General features: G+C 35.6%; 1 protein-coding gene across 2 annotated transcripts in view; it reads right to left on the reverse strand.

Moving 5' to 3' along the window:
• EEA1 (early endosome antigen 1) overlaps positions 1 to 20,204 on the reverse strand; it is a 117,773-nt gene that overhangs the window by 4,303 nt on the left and 93,266 nt on the right. For both annotated transcript variants that reach the window (XM_034643582.1, XM_002928070.4), the window contains 9 exons: positions 19,677 to 19,778; positions 17,683 to 17,877; positions 11,838 to 12,020; positions 5,763 to 5,948; positions 3,927 to 4,058; positions 2,551 to 2,736; positions 1,119 to 1,357; positions 736 to 856; positions 36 to 134 (listed from right to left, as the gene is read on the reverse strand). In XM_034643582.1, the coding sequence (XP_034499473.1) occupies positions 36 to 134; positions 736 to 856; positions 1,119 to 1,357; positions 2,551 to 2,736; positions 3,927 to 4,058; positions 5,763 to 5,948; positions 11,838 to 12,020; positions 17,683 to 17,877; positions 19,677 to 19,778 (1,443 nt within the window). The remainder of the gene's footprint in view (positions 1 to 35; positions 135 to 735; positions 857 to 1,118; positions 1,358 to 2,550; positions 2,737 to 3,926; positions 4,059 to 5,762; positions 5,949 to 11,837; positions 12,021 to 17,682; positions 17,878 to 19,676; positions 19,779 to 20,204) is intronic.

A 20,204-nucleotide genomic window follows, 5' to 3' on the forward strand; every position in this document is an offset into this window, starting at 1 on the left:
TCCAGAACCATAGCAATATGAACAAAATCATTTACCCGCCTCACTGTTACCGAAAAGCCTTTCCCACAGGCCATACAGTTTTGTACTTCGTTGTCTTCAGCCCATTTCCTATTTAACGCTTGTGTGTGTTTGATCTGTTAAAAAAAAAAAAAAAGTGCCCATACATTATAATATTCAACATTTTAAAAAATGATGTGTAATTTCTAATTTGGTGCCCAAGTTTTATAAAATTTTGACTTACAGGCACCATGGGATAAAATTTTAAAAATCAGAAATACTTTGGTAATTTTCCATTGTCAAAAGTTGCTACATTCTTAAGTCTGAATGACAAAAATAAATAAAGTAAATCAAATTTTAGTAATCAAAGGCACTGGTCATTTCTAATCTTTAGTGGTTTCCCATCCATTCTAACCTTAATGATCAATCCTTTCCGGGCACCAAGCCGATCACTTCTCTAACAAATAGTGACTTAACTATTCCTTGGTGTTTCTGAATTTTCCCAGTACTGACAATTCATGAATGACAAGGCTTTCTAACTAATCTCAGGGGTCTCTCAGGCAAATTCTTTATGCTTTTACTTAACTATCTGTAACACCTACAATACCACTACACAGAAAGTAACCATTCAAGAGTATTTATTAAATAGAGGAGATGTTTTTTAAAGATTGAAAAAACACTTTTCACTAAGAGTTAATTCTAGGCTGAATAACAGCCTCACGTTACCAGCTGACTTACTTGAAGGGACTGATTTTCTCTGCCCAGCTCCTGCACTGCTGCAGTGGTATTATCCAGCTTTCTTTGCAATTCTAGGACTTTGGTTTGAAGCTTTTCTATTTCACCTTCTCCTTTAAGGCATCTAGAATAGAAGAGATCATTAATTTTTTTTTAATGATAAAGATCCTTCTAGATCACAGGTAATAAACTACTTCAGTAACTTCAAATATAATACATTAATTTCAACCATCTGATTGCTTTAAGGGTTAGTTTTTAAATGGCTACACAAATACCTATAGGACCCACGCATTTTTCTCAAGCCTACTACTTAAAAATTTGTGGGAAAAGACCATCTTTTTGTCACTTGGAATGGAAATAAACTAATTTTGCTAGACATCAATCACCTTTCTAGCAGTGCTCTCCTTTCATCCTGATTATTCTGAACTGTGGCTTCTAACACTGCAATTTCACCCCGTAAGTCGTCCGTCTGTTTCTCGAGCTCACTGACTCTCCGTTGACTGGACTGCCACTCCTTCTTTACAGTGCCTAAGTTTTCATTTAATGCTGTAATCTGCATGGTAAGTTTGGCTTCATTTTCTTCATGCCTCTTCATTCCTATTTCTTTTTCTTTTATTTCAGATTGCTGAGAAAAGGAAGAACAGTGAGGAAAAAACCTATTACAAAAGTAATACAAAATATATTTGATTAGATGTTGAATTTAAAATATTGGCAACATAAGTAATATTACTTCTTTTGGGAAAGAAGGCAGAAGAATGTATTTCATTTCACACTAATAAAATTGATTACAAAAACATCTGTGTAATCTGAACTGGCTCAAAGACCATTATGCTAAAATGATGGTCAGCAAGCTTCTTATAACACCAATTAACATAAAGCAATTTGAAATTTTCCTTTTCTCACTAGAGCACGGGAAGAACACATAGTTAGGGATGGCAAGTTGCCCTGGATGCAAAGCTGGCATTTTCTTTTTTTTTTAAAGATTTTATTTATTTGACAGAGATAGAGACAGCTAGCGAGAGAGGGAACACAAGCAGGGGGAGTGGGAGAGGAAGAAGCAGGCTCATAGCAGAGGAGCCTGATGTGGGACTCGATCCCATAACGCTGGGATCATGCCCTGAGCCGAAGGCAGACGCTTAACCGCTGTGCCACCCAGGCGCCCCGCAAAGCTGGCATTTTCTGTCTCAAAATCCACGTGTATCTTTTTCTCTATCAACCTGCCAAAAACCAAACCAAACCAAACCAAACAAACAAACAAAAAAAATACAAACCCTTCAAATCACTGTGTGAACTTGAAATTGCAAATCTTCAACTAAAACATTCAGCACTCAAGTTATGTGGGGATATTTGGACTTAATTCAACAGAGGAAAGCCAGATGCTTCCCATTTTGGAATGCACAATTTAGGGAAGGAAAAGTAGACTTTGGTCATCAAAATTCCAAACTGAAGTTTCCGTCCTCCCTTATCAGCATTCACTTTGACTAAACAAATGAGTTTAACATCATTAGCATTCACACCATTTACCTCAACCTACATAGTTGTGGAATTTTTTCTCCTGGCACTAAAAGTGTTTTGTTTTGTTTTTTAATTATTTGTTACTGAATTTTCACTTATATAAACCAAAATATAATTACAGACTAAAATATTTCCAATTACATTATCAGCTATTTAAACAAATCAGATCTCTTTTCTCAATCAAAAATTAAAATGCTAGGTAAGAGCATTTAAATCCTAACTTCTAAGTAGAAAAATCCTCTCTTATTGGATTGACCTACAAAATCAATCATGAAACACACTCCCCACCATTAACTTACTGACCAGTTTAGCTTCCTTCTCAGTAAATTCTTTCTTCAGCTCGTCTTCTTCCTTTTTCACCTGCTCTTTTAGCATTTGCTGGTTTCTCTTCTCCTGTTCAACGGTCGCCTTCAAGGTATCTACTTTCCCTTGAAGCTCTAATTTCTGCTGAATCAAAAGCTGTTTGGCATCCTTGAGATTTGTTACCTCCTATTGAAAAAGGCCAAATATCAAACGTAGCTGAAATTTAGACAAGTTATCATAACAGCATATACAATATGAGTTTTAACCTCTTCTCTTAGGAGGTTCTTAAAGTTCAGTATTTTAAACAACTGGTTAAAAGAATGCAACATTATCTACTTCCTGCTCAACAATCACTTAAATTCAAGTAATAACTTTACATGCATGTTTTGATTCAAGTATGTGAAAAACTTCTACCCCCTATTTTCCCTTTCTTCACTTAGCAAGCAGTCATTGGTCACCGCTTACGCATCACACACTGTGTTAGGTTTTAAGAATATATCTAAAGATGAATTACATACATTACCTGCTTTAAGAAAGTCACAGTGTATAAGAATATAATGATATAAAGAGATAATTAATTATAAAGCAAAATGGTAAGTATATTGGTCGATACAAAAGGTAGTGAGAGCACTCAAGAGAGAATTTAACCTTTCTCTAAGAAAATTAATAACTTTTTACAAAGCAAATTATAGGCAATTAGTTTTTTCAACTGTGCCCTACTCATCCTTACGACAGGAAAAATGTTCAAAGCAGATTATTAAAGATTTTAGAGAAGAAAAACAATTGAAAAAAACAGAATCCCCTAAAAACCTTAATTTTAAACTCATATATTTTTACGCTTACTATCTATAATATAATTTTCTAAATCAATAACTCTCTTTTTATTTTTTTTAAGTAGGCTCCATGCCCAGCACAGAACCCAGTGTGGGGCCCAAACCCACGACCTTGAGAACAAGATCTAAACTGAGCCACCCGGCACCCCCACCCCCACTTTTTAAAAAAATTTACAAATTAAAAAAAGCGCAGTGCTTGAACTCACAACCCTGAGATCAAGACCTGAGCTGAAATCAAGAGTAGGACACTTAACCAGCTAAGCCACCTAGGCACCCCTAAATCAACAGCTCTCTTGATTATCATCTCAACAAATCTAAACTTTTAGAGTTACTTTGCTTTATTCAGTAATCTGAAAATATAAGCAATATAGTTTCGATATATGTATACAGACACTATGCAACACAAAGGTGAGAGCAAGAGTATTTGTCAAAATGATGAAACAATGTGTCTGGCCCATAGTAGGTTTTCGATAATATACGTATTTTTAAATTTAAATGACAAAGTACAGTACAGAGGGAAGAACAATGATTATCTTAACATACCTTTATGCTTTCTTGCTTGTGGGACTTGAGCTCTTCACTCAATTTAGCAATTTCTTTTTCCTGTCTACACTTAATTTCCTCTATCTCTGCCAATTTAGATTTTTCATTTACTAGTTCTTTCTCTTTCAGTGACTGTAGAAAAATAATTTATTAAAAAGTAATTTTAAAATAACTACTTAACTGAAAATCAACGTAACAAAATAACAACTACTATTTATGACACTGTCTCTGCCGCTTTCTACCTAAGTTAACTTGAGCAAACTACTTACCTTCACTTGCCTCTGTGTCCTTATTTATACAATGTGAACAACAGTAAAATCCTTGTAAGCATTAAATAGTTACCGTTAATACCATAAAATGAATATTCCCTGGCCAAAGTAAGAACACTATAAAATTTAGCCAAAACTACCATTCTTCTTCTCATTAATGCCGTTATTATTATTACTATTATTACCAGCAGTATCTTTTTTTTTTTTTAAAGATTTTATTTATTTATTCAACAGAGATAGAGACAGCCAGCGAGAGGGAACACAAGCAGGGGGAGTGGGAGAGGAAGAAGCAGGCTCATAGCGGAGGAGCCTGATGTGGGGCTTCGATCCCATAACGCCGGGATCACGCCCTGAGCCGAAGGCAGACGCTTAACCGCTGTGCCACCCAGGCGCCCCCCAGCAGTATCTTTATTTAAGGCACATAGCTAATAGTATTACATATTATATAATTTAATATTTATACTAAATAGCTCTTTTTAATCCTCATTTGATAAGTAAAGGAACAAAGGTTTAGGAAGTTAAATGTTAGAGGTACAGTCAAAACTATAACAAGGTCTGACTGATCCCAAGCCCTTGCAATTAAAGGCCTATATGCTATAGTTGTCTCAGAATTTTCTAAACTTGAGGCACAAATCATGAATATCATGTTAGCTTCAAACCCCTACCCCAACAAAAACATCACCCAATTTTTTAGATAAAGAGACTTTCTGGAATTGCACAATTAAGATATACCAATGAACTTCTGGAGTTATCTACTTGAGGATAATATCCTATCAGCTGATGGAAATATGTGATTTCAACTATGAAACCAAAAATAAAATGCTTCCTAGAATCTGAATTTCTCTTTCACATAGCATTTTAACTGACTTTTAAATGTACTGGTCATGGGGCGCCTGGGTGGCACCGTGGTTGGGCGTCTGCCTTCGGCTCAGGGCGTGATCCCTGCGTTGTGGGATCGAGCCCCACATCGGGCTCTTCTGCTGTGAGCCTGCTTCTTCCTCTCCCACTCCCCCTGCTTGTGTTCCCTCTCTCGCTGGCTGTCTCTATCTCTGTTGAATAAATAAATAAAATCTTAAAAAAAATAAATAAATAAATGTACTGGTCATATAACAGAAGGCTTTCAACTTTACAATTTAGCATCATTTATGTAAAATATACTCCCACTTCCCTTAGAAAAAGCTGGCTCTAAATTTTAAGAATTATAAGCATAAGAATTATTCTAGACCTTTTTATCTCATTCACACATCTAGAAAATGTTATATGAGATAGTTGTGGAGCTGTAATACCTGTTTTTAAATAACCAGGGGTCTATGGTGTGAGAAAGATTTGTTTGTAAAACTAAAAAAAGCAGTAAGAAAAATGAGTACAAATGACAAGGGAACTAGTAAGAAGTACTTCATAGCATCAAATTCCAATTACCACAAGTATTGTATCAGAAACTAGAAGTCCATCTAAGGAGAGGTGTTGAAGATAAAGGTGATGCCTCTATCGGGTAAGAGGTTTGACTAGATGATTTCTAAAGCCATCGTAACTCTCAGATTCTAGATTTAGTCAAAAAATGAAATACCTTTTCTTTTTGAATATCCTGTAGTGTTTTACACTGCTCCTTCAACTGCTGTTCTTTCTTTGCTGACTCCTGCTCCAACGCAGCCTTGGCAGTTTTCAGTTCTTGAATCAATTTATTTTGGTTTCCAATTTGATTTCTGTTTGAAATCAAGTCCTCCTGTGCTAGAGAAAGCTTCTCTTCTACAGACTTATAAAAACAATTTCCCCAAATTATTATATGTCTTTTTTTTTTAAGCAAATTTCAACAGAAACAACAGTTAGCATAAGCACAGTAGAAAGCAATATGCTATGAAAAGATAGCTTGTTATGCTCTTCAGTAAGATCAGGTAAAAGAGAAAGAACACCAGACAACTCTCTTAACTCTCCTACCTATGGAAAACATTTTAGTATAAAATATTTAATAAAACTAAAGCAATTCCAAAACCTTTAGAAATAATCTGTAAGTATTACTGGCTAAGCGGTATTAAGGAATATCAAATAAGAAGGGATTGTATCAAACACACTCAGAACATATATATATGTGTGTGTATGTATATTTATGTGTGTATATACATGTGTCTAAACTACATTTAGAGAGAAAATATGGGGAGACAAAAAAAATTTAAAAAGAGATGTAGTTAAATGCTACATTACATATACATTTATGTCTTATAGGACCTATGATGTCCCTTGACATGCTGAAATCTTTAATAAATAGAAAGAGTTGCTGTCTTGGGGGGGGGGACTGTATTTCACGTCTGCTAACCTGATCAAGTGAACCAAAAGAAGAAAGTCTACCAGACATCTGGGGCTCTATTTCTGACAAGGCCATTAGCCCAGGCTCTTAACTTCCCATCTGTGTGGTAGAAGTAGTGTTGTTAGTAACCACTGCCCACAGTTACTGACTCTCCTAAAGCCCAAATATTTTGTGAAGCCAAAGCTGGTGAAAAGAGCAAACTTTCTGACCTATTAGGTTTCATTTTGGGGCATATATGGCAACAGGCAGGTAACAGAAAATGGCCGGCGCCTTGCTACTCTCAGCTGCAACTGCAGAGAATCAGCAGGGAAGGAAAGGAACTCTAAGATGCTCTCCCACCATCTGGAAGAAGTTCATCCTTCTTATTCTGGAGATACAGTTCCTCTGAAAAGGAGGCAGAAGATATAATCTAGGAAAGATCCCTGCTCGGCTATAGTAAGCATTCGATGGAAAAAAAATAGATGAAAAATTTTAAAATGAAGACCTTATTTAAGGAGTTTCTCAAGCTTCCTGAAAGAGAAGTTTATTCCTTACCAATAAACCCAGTTCAGAATTCTTTCTGGCAGGGGCGCCTGGGTGGTTCAGTCGTTAAGCATCTGCCTTCAGCTCAGGGCCTGATCCCAGGGTTCTGGGATCGAGCCCCACATCAGGCTCCCCTGCTGGGAGCCTGCTTGCTCCTCTCCCACCCCCCCTGCTTGTGTTCCCTCTCTCGCTGGCTGTCTCTCTGTCAAATAAATACAATCTTAAAAAAAAAAAGAAAAGAAAAGGCAGTATTAAAAAAAAAAAAAAGAAGCCTTTCTGGTATAAATGAAATTTTGATTTCCAATGGTTTCCAGTGAACACTAAAAACTCTAGGACTTCTTTTTCAAAAATCCTAAAGTCACTAATCCTTCACTAATCAAGCAGCTAACCATTAATTGAGTGTACTCCTAAGGTAGACAGGGAGGTAAAAAATAGTCCTTGACTTAAAGAAGCTGACTCTGTAGCGTGAAAAACAGAACCAGCATGTAAAACGGAAGATGTACATGCTAGGAGAGCATTCGCTATGCGTCAAATGAACAGAAAAACAATGAGTGAGAACTCCACCTGGAATGTGTTTACAGGAGGCTCCATGGTACATGTGGGAACTGGCATACGCATCACAAAAGGATTTCAAGTAAAAATAATAAAATCTGACAAAGCGTAGCCCATACAGTTTATAGCAATTATCAGCTAATAGAGGTTCCGATCTAACGCTAAAGAATACCAAGGCTTGCTAGAGTCTGAAGTTAACAGGACCCCCAATCTCTGCCCAAGAGAATTCCAAACTGCCCATGTATAAGTAACATCCAATAAAATTTTAAACTCCCAAAAACCCAGTGACTAAATGTTTAAAATCAAGCTCAAAATCTGCACTATTCTTTTCAGAAGATGCCGAGACGTGTTGCTCTACCTTGTCTCTGAATATTCATCTCTGTCAACAGTCAGTGATATACTGCCATGCACTTTAAATATTTTATCTTTCTTGTTGCAAGCCATGTTATTTTCATCTGCTCAGCATCTCTTCCCTTAGGGAACTCCCCTCTCCCACTCAATGGCTTTGTGGGCCTATCTTTAAGCCACTTACTCCCACTGGAACAGGCAAATCCCTGAGTAGATCAACTACCAACCTTAACCCTGAATAACACAATCACATTACAGTAGTGTAGCTAAAAAGGAACTTCTGCCTGCAGTGTTCTGTGGTAGCTACTGTTCTTGTCTGCCCAACAATTTTTCCCTTTCTTCTTTCAAGATAAAACTTAAAATTTTAGTTACTTTTTCTTGATGTCTGATTAAATGACATAAGGAATGGTAAAGGCTAAAGGTTTATACTTAATTCTAAACTTATTATCCTAGAATGTTTGCTTCACTCAAGTTACAAAATTTAAGTTCAATTCCACTTCTACCTTTCTTCAACAGTAAAGAATAGCACACAGCATAACCAATTTGAAATATCCAGTCAACAAACATAAGTATTTCATAAATAATCCAGCAGATGGGGCTAAAGGCATAGACAGGCCAGCCTGTCTTCCATTCTACTGGTATCTTGAAGTACACTGTCAGCCCACAGATGGCAGCCTTGACTTAGGTAGGTGTCATGTTACAAAGTTCAACTTCTCCCTTCTCAGGGCTATGCAACAAGATCATATAACATTCCTGAAGCAAAAGAAAAATAATGGCTGGTAACCATCTCTTATTCTGGTCCATAAATATCATCTGAAGTTCTCTAGGAATTTTTTTTTGAACTTCCCAAGTAGTTCAGATACTTTTGGAAGCATTAATAATAGAATTCAGCAATATTCTACTTAATATTTAAAAATCCTAGTGAAATGATGATAAAAGAGTAAAGGGCTATGAATCAGAAGAACTGAGATCTAATCATGGGTCTGTTATTGTACAACTCTGGGCCTGTCACAAACCACACCGGGCCTCAGTCTCATCTGCAAAAGGAGGCTTCGGAATAGAAATCTATCCATGCCTCTTACCAGTTGAAAAACTCCTCAGAAGCCTTATCCCTCTGCCTTTCTCTTTTTGTCCAAACATTTGAATTTTTCTTCCATGTATAAAATTATTAGTATCCAGTAGCTTTCAAGCATAATAAAAATAGCTGTTAGCTTAGTGAAAGAATATTGATCTAAGAGATCTAAGTCCTGTCACCATGTTATGCTCTTGGGTAAATAATCCATCTGTATTGGGGGGGGGGAAGTGTGATTTCTATAGGACTTATAGAATCAATCATTAAGCTTCATCTCCTTGATCAGCTAAATATCCTTCTAATTCTTCCACATTCTCCATCCTTACTGTTACTCCCCACGCCACCATCATGCATACCTGGACTCTGCCAAGTGTCCTCTCTAATCACACTCAACCCTGTTGCTCCACAATTCATTCCTTATCCTCAGCCAGTCACTGGCCTAAACTACAGATCTGAGTATATCTTTCCTGTGGTCCCTACTGCCTTTAAGATAAAGTCCAAACTCTTCCACAGACCTTCCTTGATTTTCAATAACGGTACAAAGAAAAAAAATACCAATAATCCAAAGCTACTTAGAGAGTACAGCAAATAAGACACTTTCTAAACATCAGGTGGTATTTTTTTCTTATAACAACTCAGCACTAGGAAAATTCTTTGACCCAAGTTTCCTATTTCTTTGTCAAATTAATCACCACTGGTTCCTTCAGTTCCCTTGTGGCCTATCTGTATTCAGCCCTCCTGTTTCACCCAGTCTCTCTCATTCATCTCTTCTCCTCCATCCTTTTGAATTTTAAGCCCAGTCTAATCAATTCACATCTTGATTAATGGAATTTATGGAGAAAGGGGGATAGCCTCTTAACTAATCTCCCTACCTCTAGTTTCCCCAGAACCAATCCAAACTGCCTATAAACCTCTTCCAGGTAAAGTTGCCCAAAGTACTATTTTCTTCATTTTATTCCTCTGCTTAGACTCTTCATTACCCTCCCCCCCCAATTATAAAGTCCAATCATCCTCGCTAGGCATCTAAGATACTTCAAGATTTGATCCCAATCTTTTTTAACTTAAACCAAACACAAAACAGCATGCTAGCCAACTGGTAACTACCTCCTGGCTCTGCTCATTCCCCTGAAGCACCTTTTCTCAAATGTGCCCCAGTTAAATGACCTTCCTCAGGACTCTATAAATTCAAATTCTATATACCCTTGAGAACCTGTCCAAGTCCTACCTTCTTCATAAAGCTTTCCATATAATAGCCTATGATAAAATATAGATATACTATATTTATACGCATTATATATAAATATCCTGTGATTTTCAATAAAATTTTTCAATAATGTACTTTATATTAAACAAAAAAACCCAAACAAACAGGAAAGAAAGAAACAAAAAGCACAATATTTCACCATGACAAAAATAGAGAAAGAGAGATAAAACTAGTTGAATCTTCTGGGAGAGAACGCAAATGTTCCATTTACCTTAGAGAACTCATACCTTAATGCTACATAAAAATTATCCTTTTTCCATATCCTTCATTTTAATAAACATGATACTTTAACCAAATAGTACTGTCAAGAACAAGGTTTCCACATATGTTTAGATAATTAAGGTTAAGTTTACTTTGAGCTATAATCTCCTAATTTTAATCATTAGACATTCTGGTAGGCTTGGGAAGCTGACCAATATATAAAACTAAAGTCAGTATTGCCTGACAAGCTACAGTAAAATTGCTTGTATTTTCACAAGTTGTTTACATTTTAAAATCCTTAGATTTTTCTAACAGCAGTCCTTTTTATTTTTTTATAATTTTTAATAAATTCAATTAATTAACATATAATATATTATTGGTTTCAGAGGTACAAGTCTGTGATTCATCAGTCTTATATAACACCCAGTGCTCATTATATCACATGCCCTCCTTAATGTCCATCATCCAGTTACCCCATCCCTCCCCCCACTCCCCTCCAGCAACCCTCAGTTTGTTTCCTATGATTAAGAGTCTTTTATGGTTTGCCTCCCTCTCTGGTTTTGTCTTGTTTTATTTTTTTCTTCTTTTCCCCTATGATCCTCTGTTTTGTTTCTTAAATTCCACATATCAGTGAGATCATCTGATAACTGTCTTTCTCTGATTGACTTATTTCGCTTAGCATAATACCCTCTAGTTCCATCCACGTCGTTGCAAATGGCAAGATTTCATTTTTTTGATGGCTGAATAGCATTCCATTGTATATATATACCACATCTTTATCCATTCATCTGTCGATGGACATCTGGGCTCTTTCCATAGTTTGGCTATTGTGCACATTGCTGCTATAAACATTGGAGTGCAGGTGCCCCTTCGGATCACTACATTTGTATCTTTGGGTTAAATACCCAATAGTGCAATTGCTGGGTCATGGGGTAGCACTATTTTCAACTTTTTGAGGAACCTCCATACTGTTTTCCAGAGTGGCTGCACCAGCTTGCATTCCCACCAACAGTGTAAGAAGGTTCCCCTTTCTCCGCATCCTCACCAACGATCAAACAGCAGTCCTTTTTAAAAATTACTTTTTTACATAAAGACAGCAAAGTCTTTAGATAAGCTTATAACATAGTAGTTAACATATTTCCAAATTATTTTACTGTTACAGATGTTATTTTTAAATGCCTATATTTACATATATATTTTGTAATAATATGAAACAATTTAATTTTTAAGAAGCATGCTACTCCAAAAATAATAATTTAATAGTAAATAAGCACGGTATTCCACAAATACTAACATTCCCTTGCCCATCTGGACTCAAATCAGTCATTTAATGAATGTCTATAAACAACTTACTGAGTTTTTGTGATATGTTTTACTATACCTTAAGATCTTGCCTTGTGGCAAGAAGCTCAGATTCTTTTCCATAGAAATCAGACTGAAGCTGTTTTAGATTTTCCTGACTTTTTTCATAGGTGTTTTGTAACAGTAACATTTTCTCTTTCTCTGCTGCAAGTTCCTGGGCTGCTTGTGTCGACTGCTGCTGTAGTTTACTCTCAAGCTCTGTCTGGAACACACAATAGTCATTTAGAACAGTCTGCATATAGAAAACCAGTTGCAAATATTAAAATGAAATCCACACAACTAAGAAGATTCCTGAGAACAAATTAAAAAGCATTTATGCCCAAAATTCTTCTTTAATAAAGAATAACTTACTTACCTTATAGTTACAAACTTAAAGATTTACAAAATACAAAATCCAGCAAGTCCCAATTTAAAAACCAAAAAATAAAAAAGCATTAAATAAAGAAAAAAAAAAAGCATTTCACTGGGAAGTATCAATGTCTCAGGAGACTGAGAGTAACAACCACATTCTGATGGAAGATGCAGTGCTTAATGCTTTAGATCATTAAGGTTGAACTAAGGGAAATTTCTACATGAAAGAAATAAAAAAGTCATTATTGTGTTGAAGTATATCATTTCTACTCGAAATTCCAGCATAACTTGGGAAATTTCTACAGGTCATCTCTATTAGCAACAAAGCAGAAAAAGGAAATCTTGAAAGGTCTGACTCCTCTAAACTCTAAACTTGTGTCTAGTCTTTAAGAAGACTCAGGAGATATGTACAAATTATGACAATTAAAATATATATGTGCACAGTATGAAAATAAGCACTTGCCTTTTAAAATAAATACACAACTTCAACACAACTTCTGTTGAAATGACCAACGACCCCTTGCTCCAAAATCCAATATTCATGTCCTTGTCCACATCTTAGTTAACCTCCCAGCAGTACTTGAAACAGCTGATGATGTTCCCTTCTAGAAACATTTTTTAACCCGGTTTCCAGGGCACCTTGTATCTTAGGTTCTCCACCTATCTCATTGATCATTCCTTCTTAAAATCTTTTCCTAGTTCCTCTTCTTCTGTTTGATCTCTCAATATTGTATTGTATTGTATCTCTCAATATTGTAGGACCCCAGGGTCCTGTCCTTCTTTTATTCTATACACAGTCTCTTTCTAGAAGATCCCAACTACACTCATGGCTTTAAATATCATTTATTTACAATTGGCTCCTGAATTATGTCTCTAGCCCCGACCTCTCTGCTTAAACTCTCGGCTCATTATGATCAAGTATTTCCCTGACATCTCCACTTCAATGACTGATAGATATCTATCTCAAGTAGAACTCTTGATTCCTGACATTGCTCATCAAAAAGCTGCTACTTTCCCTCAATAAATATGATCGTCTATCCACTTGCACAAGCCACAAATGTAGAGCTATTCTTAATTCCTCTTTCCATCACCTCTCATCATCTAATCTATCAGCAAGTCCCCAACTTCCAAAATATATTCCCAAATTATCCATTCCTAACACTTTAGTTCATGCTATCATCATGTACTGCCTGGACTACTGCCAACAGTAGTAGTATATACTACTGTTTTCTATTGTCTTATAATCTATAATTTTATAGATATTATAATCTATAAATTTGCATGTATATGCTTTGGCCCCTGTCAACTTCTCTGAGCTCATTTCAAATTCTTTTCCTTCTCTCCCACTATACTTAATCTATATTGGTCTTCTGTTTTTAGAAAATACCAAGCTTGCTCTAGTTTAAGATCTTTGTACTAGTTGTCTCCCTGGACCTTTGTACGGATAGCTCTTATCTTTCATGTATCAGCTCAAATCTCTTCAGAGAGGCTTCTCTGATCACCCATCCTTTAGTAGGACTCTGTCCCATCACTGTCTTTCACCTCACCCTGTTTAGTTTCTTCCCCAAGAAAGTATAAATTCCATGAGAACAGGTTCCCTGTCGGTTCATGGCTATTATCTCCAACACCCAGAATTGTGCCATGGCATAAAATAGGTGTCCAGTAATATTTCTTGAATGAATGAATGAATGAATGAATGAATGAATGAATGACAGATTGGAGGTGAAAAAGCCTGGGATGACTATTAATAAGTTATTATAATAGCCTGGATAGGAGAACAAAATAGCCTGGACTAAGATTATGGCCGTGAGAAATGACAAAAGGGGACGGATTCAAGAGAGCTAGCAGGCAGACTGACAGGAGGTGGTGCTAATGCCTATGGAGGAAAGGGGGTTTGACCTCCCTATATGTTATCTCATAACAGCCCATGTCACCTCCTTTCCATTTCCTCCAATTTAGATACTTCATGATGAAGAATTCCTGGACACCTTTTCTCATCTTGAAGACTATACTGCTCTTAACATTTTCTTTTATAGAATACTACTTCTCTACTTTAACATTCTTTCCCCCCACAAATCTAGCTTTCTTTTTCTTTAATCACCTTCATGGCTCTCAACTAAGCCCTCTGCAAAGTCTCAGTAATAACCATAAAGGCCCTTTGGGCTCGTATTTGGGCCTTCATTATCTTTACTCTGACAGACTGATTCATTCATTTAAAAAAAATTATTGATGGCTTATTTGTCAAAAGACACAGTTCTCTAACCTTGACAAATTCAAATATATTAGTGGGGAATTAAAAAAAAAACACAGATCAATGCAACACTTTGATAATTGCTTTAATAGAAGTAAACCCAAATTTCCAAAGGAGAATACAGGAGGGTCAGTCATTTACAATTCACCCTTCACAAACTGACCAGTTTTTGCTCTAAAATGGGTCTGATCACATTCCTCCCTTCTTAAGAATCTTTAATACTCCAATATTAAAATTTTAAAGTGGAAACAACTATATAATATCTACTGTGATCTGACTTCATCCAATTCTGTTGCTTTATCCCTCACCTCACTTCTCCATTTACCATGCACTCCAACAGCTAATGTTCTATAACAACATTTTCTAAGTCTTGCAGACATTGCTAATGTTGTTTTAGCTCCCTGAAATGTCTAAATTACTTTTTTAACCTTTCAAAATTATAATCATCTCCAAAAGCCCAATTAAAATGCTAGCTCCCTAGAAAGCTAGTCAAAATTTCCATTAAGTTCTAATTTTTCTCATATTTCTGTTTAAGTTCTTGTTTCGTTCTTTATACATTAGTTTCTTCTTTACATACCTACTGCCTCATTAAATTATAAGCTCCTTGAGATTTGGGGGCCCTATCCTATTCATTCTGTATTCCCACAATAGATTTCAAATAAAGTTGGTACAGGGGCCATTGACTTACTTGCAGGGTCCTACTGGCAGGATCCTTGATCAGTGGCTCCCAAACAATCATATATATCCAAAATGTGTGTGTGTGTGTGCGTGTGTGCATGTGTTGTATAAGTTGCATACACATACGTATCTATACCCCATTTAAACATTATATTTGTTTTTCCTCTTTCACTGTAGGCCAGTAATAACCATCGACAGACCATCACTGCAGAGTCGACCGTGCACACCGACACACTTAGATCATAGTTTGCTATACTTCCATATAAAAGCCAACAAGTATTTTGCTTCTATATTGTACTGGGCACAGTCCTGCTTATTTTAAATACATTTTCTCAATCTTTGCAACAACTCTACAACTCCATTTTATTTAGCTTAGAAATATGACTCACTTCCCTGTGACCATAAACCTAATATATGTCATGAAATTTAAATTCAGATCTGCCTGGCTCCAAAATTTATCCTGCTTTCCGTGCTACACTGCTCCTCAACAAAACCAAACTACACTTGCCTTTCAATGAGTCTCTACTCACTCTAAAGTCAAAATCTAATTTATGGGCACTGGGTGGCTCAGTCGGTTAAACGTCTGCCTTTGGCTAAGGTCGTTATCCCAGGGTCTTGGAATCAAGCCCTGCATCAGGCTCTCTATTTAGTGGGGAGTCTGCTTCTGCCTTTGCCCCTCTCCTCCACTCGTGTTCTCTCTCTGGCTCTCTTTCTCTCTCAAATAAACAAATAAAATCTTTTAAAAAAATCTAATTTATAGCAACTGGTTATCCACCCAACACTCCCCAAAATGCCATCCTTCCCAAGGTTAAAAAGTGTGCTTCTTATTTTAGCATCCATACACTAACATAAATTAAGTACAGCCACAGCTGAATGTTTGTGTCCCCCCAAAAGTTCATGTTGAAGCCTAGATCCACAATGTGATGGTATTTGGAGGTGGGACCATGAGGGGTACCGCCCCCACGAATTAGTAATTAGGGATTAGTGTCCTTACAAGAAGAAACATAAGAGAGATAATCTCTCCCTCAGCCATATGAAGATACAGCAAGAAAGCATCTGTCTGCAAGCGAGGAAATGGGTCCTTACCAGACACTGGATATGCCAGTGTCTTTATATTGGACTTTCCACCCTACAGAACTGTGAGAAATAAACATTTATTGTTTAAGCCATCAAGTCTATGGTATTTTTGTTATAGCAATCCAAACTAAGACAACTATCAATAAAAACATTTCCTTTAAATCTCATAATTCTTAAGGTGTCATCTAGTAAAGCCACGCAAAGTATGGTCAATATATATTAATCATAAATTAAAAGAAATCATATTACAACTAACAATTTTTTTAAAATGTGCTAAAATAGTTAAGCTTTATTTTTTAATTCATGAAGTTACGATGTTATAAAAATGAAGATCTGGGGAATACTTGGATATGAGGATAACAGATTTGGGCGAAAAGAATTATCTCAAGATATCAAAACATACAACAAAATATGTACTGTGATAATTACATCCTGACTTATGATTATATATAACACCAAAAATACGCAGGCAAATTTGTCTACTCTTGTTCATGTTATTGGAAAATTACTCTTTTGTAAAGTGACACAGTAATAGTTATACAGTGGTCAACACAAAATACCTATTTGCAAGGTTAATTTTTTCTTCTCTAGTAACATGATAACCAACTCTTAATGACATATTTTGTTTGTTCTACGTCAGAGAGATTTCACTTCTCGGAACAGCTGGGTGGCTCAGTCAGTTAAGCACCTGACTCGATTTTGGCTCAGGTCATGAGACAGCCACATCAGGCTCCATGCTCAGTGGGGAGTCAGCTTGAGATTCTTTCCCTCTGCCCCTCCCCCTACCACCCCCACACCACGTACACTTGCACGTACACTCTTTAGTAAATAAATAAATCTTAAAAAAAAAGACAGATTTCACTTCTCTCTTCTCTGTTGACCAACTGACATGCACATACCAACAGTAGTGAAAAGCTCTTTTTGTTCAAATATTAAGTACAATCCATTTGTCAACTCCTTGTACAGACAAGTATTAAAACATATTTAAGAATAGAAAATATATGCTCGATAATAAATTAGAACAGTTTAGAAATAAAAACCATTAAGATGTAACTTAAAATATCAAACAATTATAAATATATGAAACCTATACTCCTGAGTTTTTTTAATACATACCATTTTGTGGTTTTTGTTCTTATCTTCCCTTAATAAGGATAATTTATTTTTAATTCCTTTAAAATTTTCTAATGCCCTAGAAATGTATAAATTATTCCAATAATATTAAGTGTTAATTATATTATTGTATAAAAAGGTAACTTTATCTCTATCAGATGATTAATTTTAAATAAAGACTATCTAAAAACATGGTTAGTGAATGGAAATCCAGACATATATTTAATTACATAATTAAGTGCTTTTATACATTAAAAAATACTTAGAAAAATTACTTAGAAAAATTTTGAGTATATATAAATTTTTTTGTTGCAACTCATCTGTGTTATCATATTATTACCTTAACTGCAAAGATTTTCTTCCCATAAAAAGTAAACAAATATCATATTACTACCTTCTGTGAAATAGCTATTTTAACTTCTCCTTGGAGTGCTTCAATTTGCTTTTTCTTCTGTTCAGTCAATTGCTTTAGCTCATTTATGTTCCCCTGAAGTTGCTGTTCTTCTTTTTCCTTTTGTTTTAAAGTATTCTGGACCTGTACAACTTGTCCCTGCACTGAATTGAGTTCCACCTTCAACTGATGAGAAGTCTAAAGAAAAATAAAATCTGTTTAGCATTCATCATTCAATCAAGACACATTTACTGGGTACCTTCTACATGCCAGGCACTACTCTAGGTTGAAACTACTAAGCCTGGTGGCCACAGGTGATCAGTAGTAAACCAAAACCAAAAAACAAAAAAACAAAAAAATCCCTGCCCTCATGGAGCGTTCATAACTGATGCTATTCACTATTAGATAACATGCTGGATTAATCTTCAATATTTGCTTAATCTTACCTTCCTAACTGATAAGTATATATTTGGATAGAGCTTGTAAATGAGCTAGACTAGTATTACCTTGTATTATAGAAAATAGGAATATTAACATCAGTCTTTAGACTGCTGGAATGTCTACTAACTTTCAAGAATATTCTCAAAATGCTATCTTAGCCTATTGGCCACAGTTAATCAGAAAGAACAGCTCCATATTAACTATAATAAAACTAAAATCATTTTTGGCAATATGTTTAGGATCTTTCTGATGACCCCAAACTATACCATGCAACAGTTTCCTCATTTAGAGATCTGGGGGGCATATTGTGCTACTACCTCGTTTTTACAATCTACTAGGATATATTTCTGTTCGAAATATAGAAGTCACACTGAGGTTCTTCAGTGGCCAAGGTGAACTACAGTATCTCCTGCCCTTCCAATCAAAGTCATGTTTTCATGTTTTATGCATATGTCATTACAAACCTAACTTGAGCGCTTGATCATATTCAAAGTTACTTTTGAAAAGTTTCACTGCTACATATGGTTGCTTCAGCTTATCTCCAACACAAAGGGATATTTTTGTGCAAAACTGGAGTCAGATAGTGACAATGATAATGACTATAATATGATAACTAATGATAAAGTGATAACTAACATTTGAGCATTTATTTTGTTATTTTGTTATAAGGGTTCCAAGCACTCTGAAATATATTAACCCATTTATCTCCTATAATAATCCAATGGCATAGATTCGGTAAAACGGGGCTAATAATATGTAGCCCCATTTTACCACTGAGGAAACAGGAGCACAGAGAGATTAAGTAATCTGCCTAAAACAAGGCAAGACAACATACCTAGCAAATGGCACAGTCAAGATATAAATCTGGACAGTCCAGATTCAGAGCACTAAGCCACCATAATTTTGCCACTTAATGACTGGCATCTAAAACACAGGTGGTCTCCTTTCAAGCAACAACTAGACTACAATCACATTAAGGACCTCTCAGGACTAGATTTTCCTGCTTTATCAAATCAGATCTCTAGAAAAACTGCATGCCTGGACTCCAAGCGCTAGAGGCAGGTCTTCAGAGAATAACCAACTATATATTATACCCATTTATTTACTCATTTGCTTGCTTATTTTGGATGAAGAGCAATAAAAGCATTAATCATGGAAAAATCTGTTGTTATAGAACCATTAACATACCATTAAATATAAATGTCCATGAAATAAAGAGCTGTTAAAATATTATTTCTATGGAAAGCCTATCAAGATATTTTTCTCAATCATAACAATGTTCCTTCATCTAAATTATATAGTTATAATTCTGTAGTAAGCTGACTCAATTAACTTTATTAATTATAATTCTTTATTTTGGGTCTTTTATTATAAACTAGTTTAAATCTTTTTAGTAGTAGGTAGAATACAAATGACAATTTTAAACTAATTTTTGTGATCCACTACATTTCAGAGAAATAAGCCTCCTCTGACTTAAGTATCACTGTGAAATTATTTTGAAAATACAGACTTTATTATTCTTCACATATTTTACATTACAGAAAAAAAAATCTTACCTGCTTCTCTTTTTCAAGTGACTTTTTCAGTTCACTCTGTTCCTTAAGTGTGGTCTCCATCTGTACTTGAAGCTGATGCTTCAATTCTTTGCAAGTTTTTTCCTAAAAAATATCAAAACTACATTATACAGAAGATATTTGTAGTAAGCTTAAAAAGTTTGATTTATATGCTTAGTAAGATCCATACATGGAAATACACTAGAATCGTTGATGGTTTAACGTGGGATAGAGTCGTCCACCATCTGAGTTCTAAAACAGCCAAGTATTATAGCAGTAAAGGTAGACGGACGGAAAAAGGTTAAGAGCTTCTATCATCATCCAGCAGAACACTTTGGAAACCACATTTTTATGTCATACAATTAATTATAATTAACTTATCATGATATCTTAAAAGCAGCCTAACAAAAAGGGTGCCTGGATGGCTCAGTTGGTGTAGCATGTGACTCTTGATCTCAGAGTCCTGAGTTTGGGCCCCACGTTGGGTGTGGAGCTACTTAAAAAAAAAAAAAAACAACTCATAAGAGCAGA

Source organism: Ailuropoda melanoleuca, chromosome 15 (assembly GCF_002007445.2).
Source record: "Ailuropoda melanoleuca isolate Jingjing chromosome 15, ASM200744v2, whole genome shotgun sequence".
In the NCBI taxonomy this organism is placed as follows: Eukaryota; Metazoa; Chordata; class Mammalia; order Carnivora; family Ursidae; genus Ailuropoda; species Ailuropoda melanoleuca.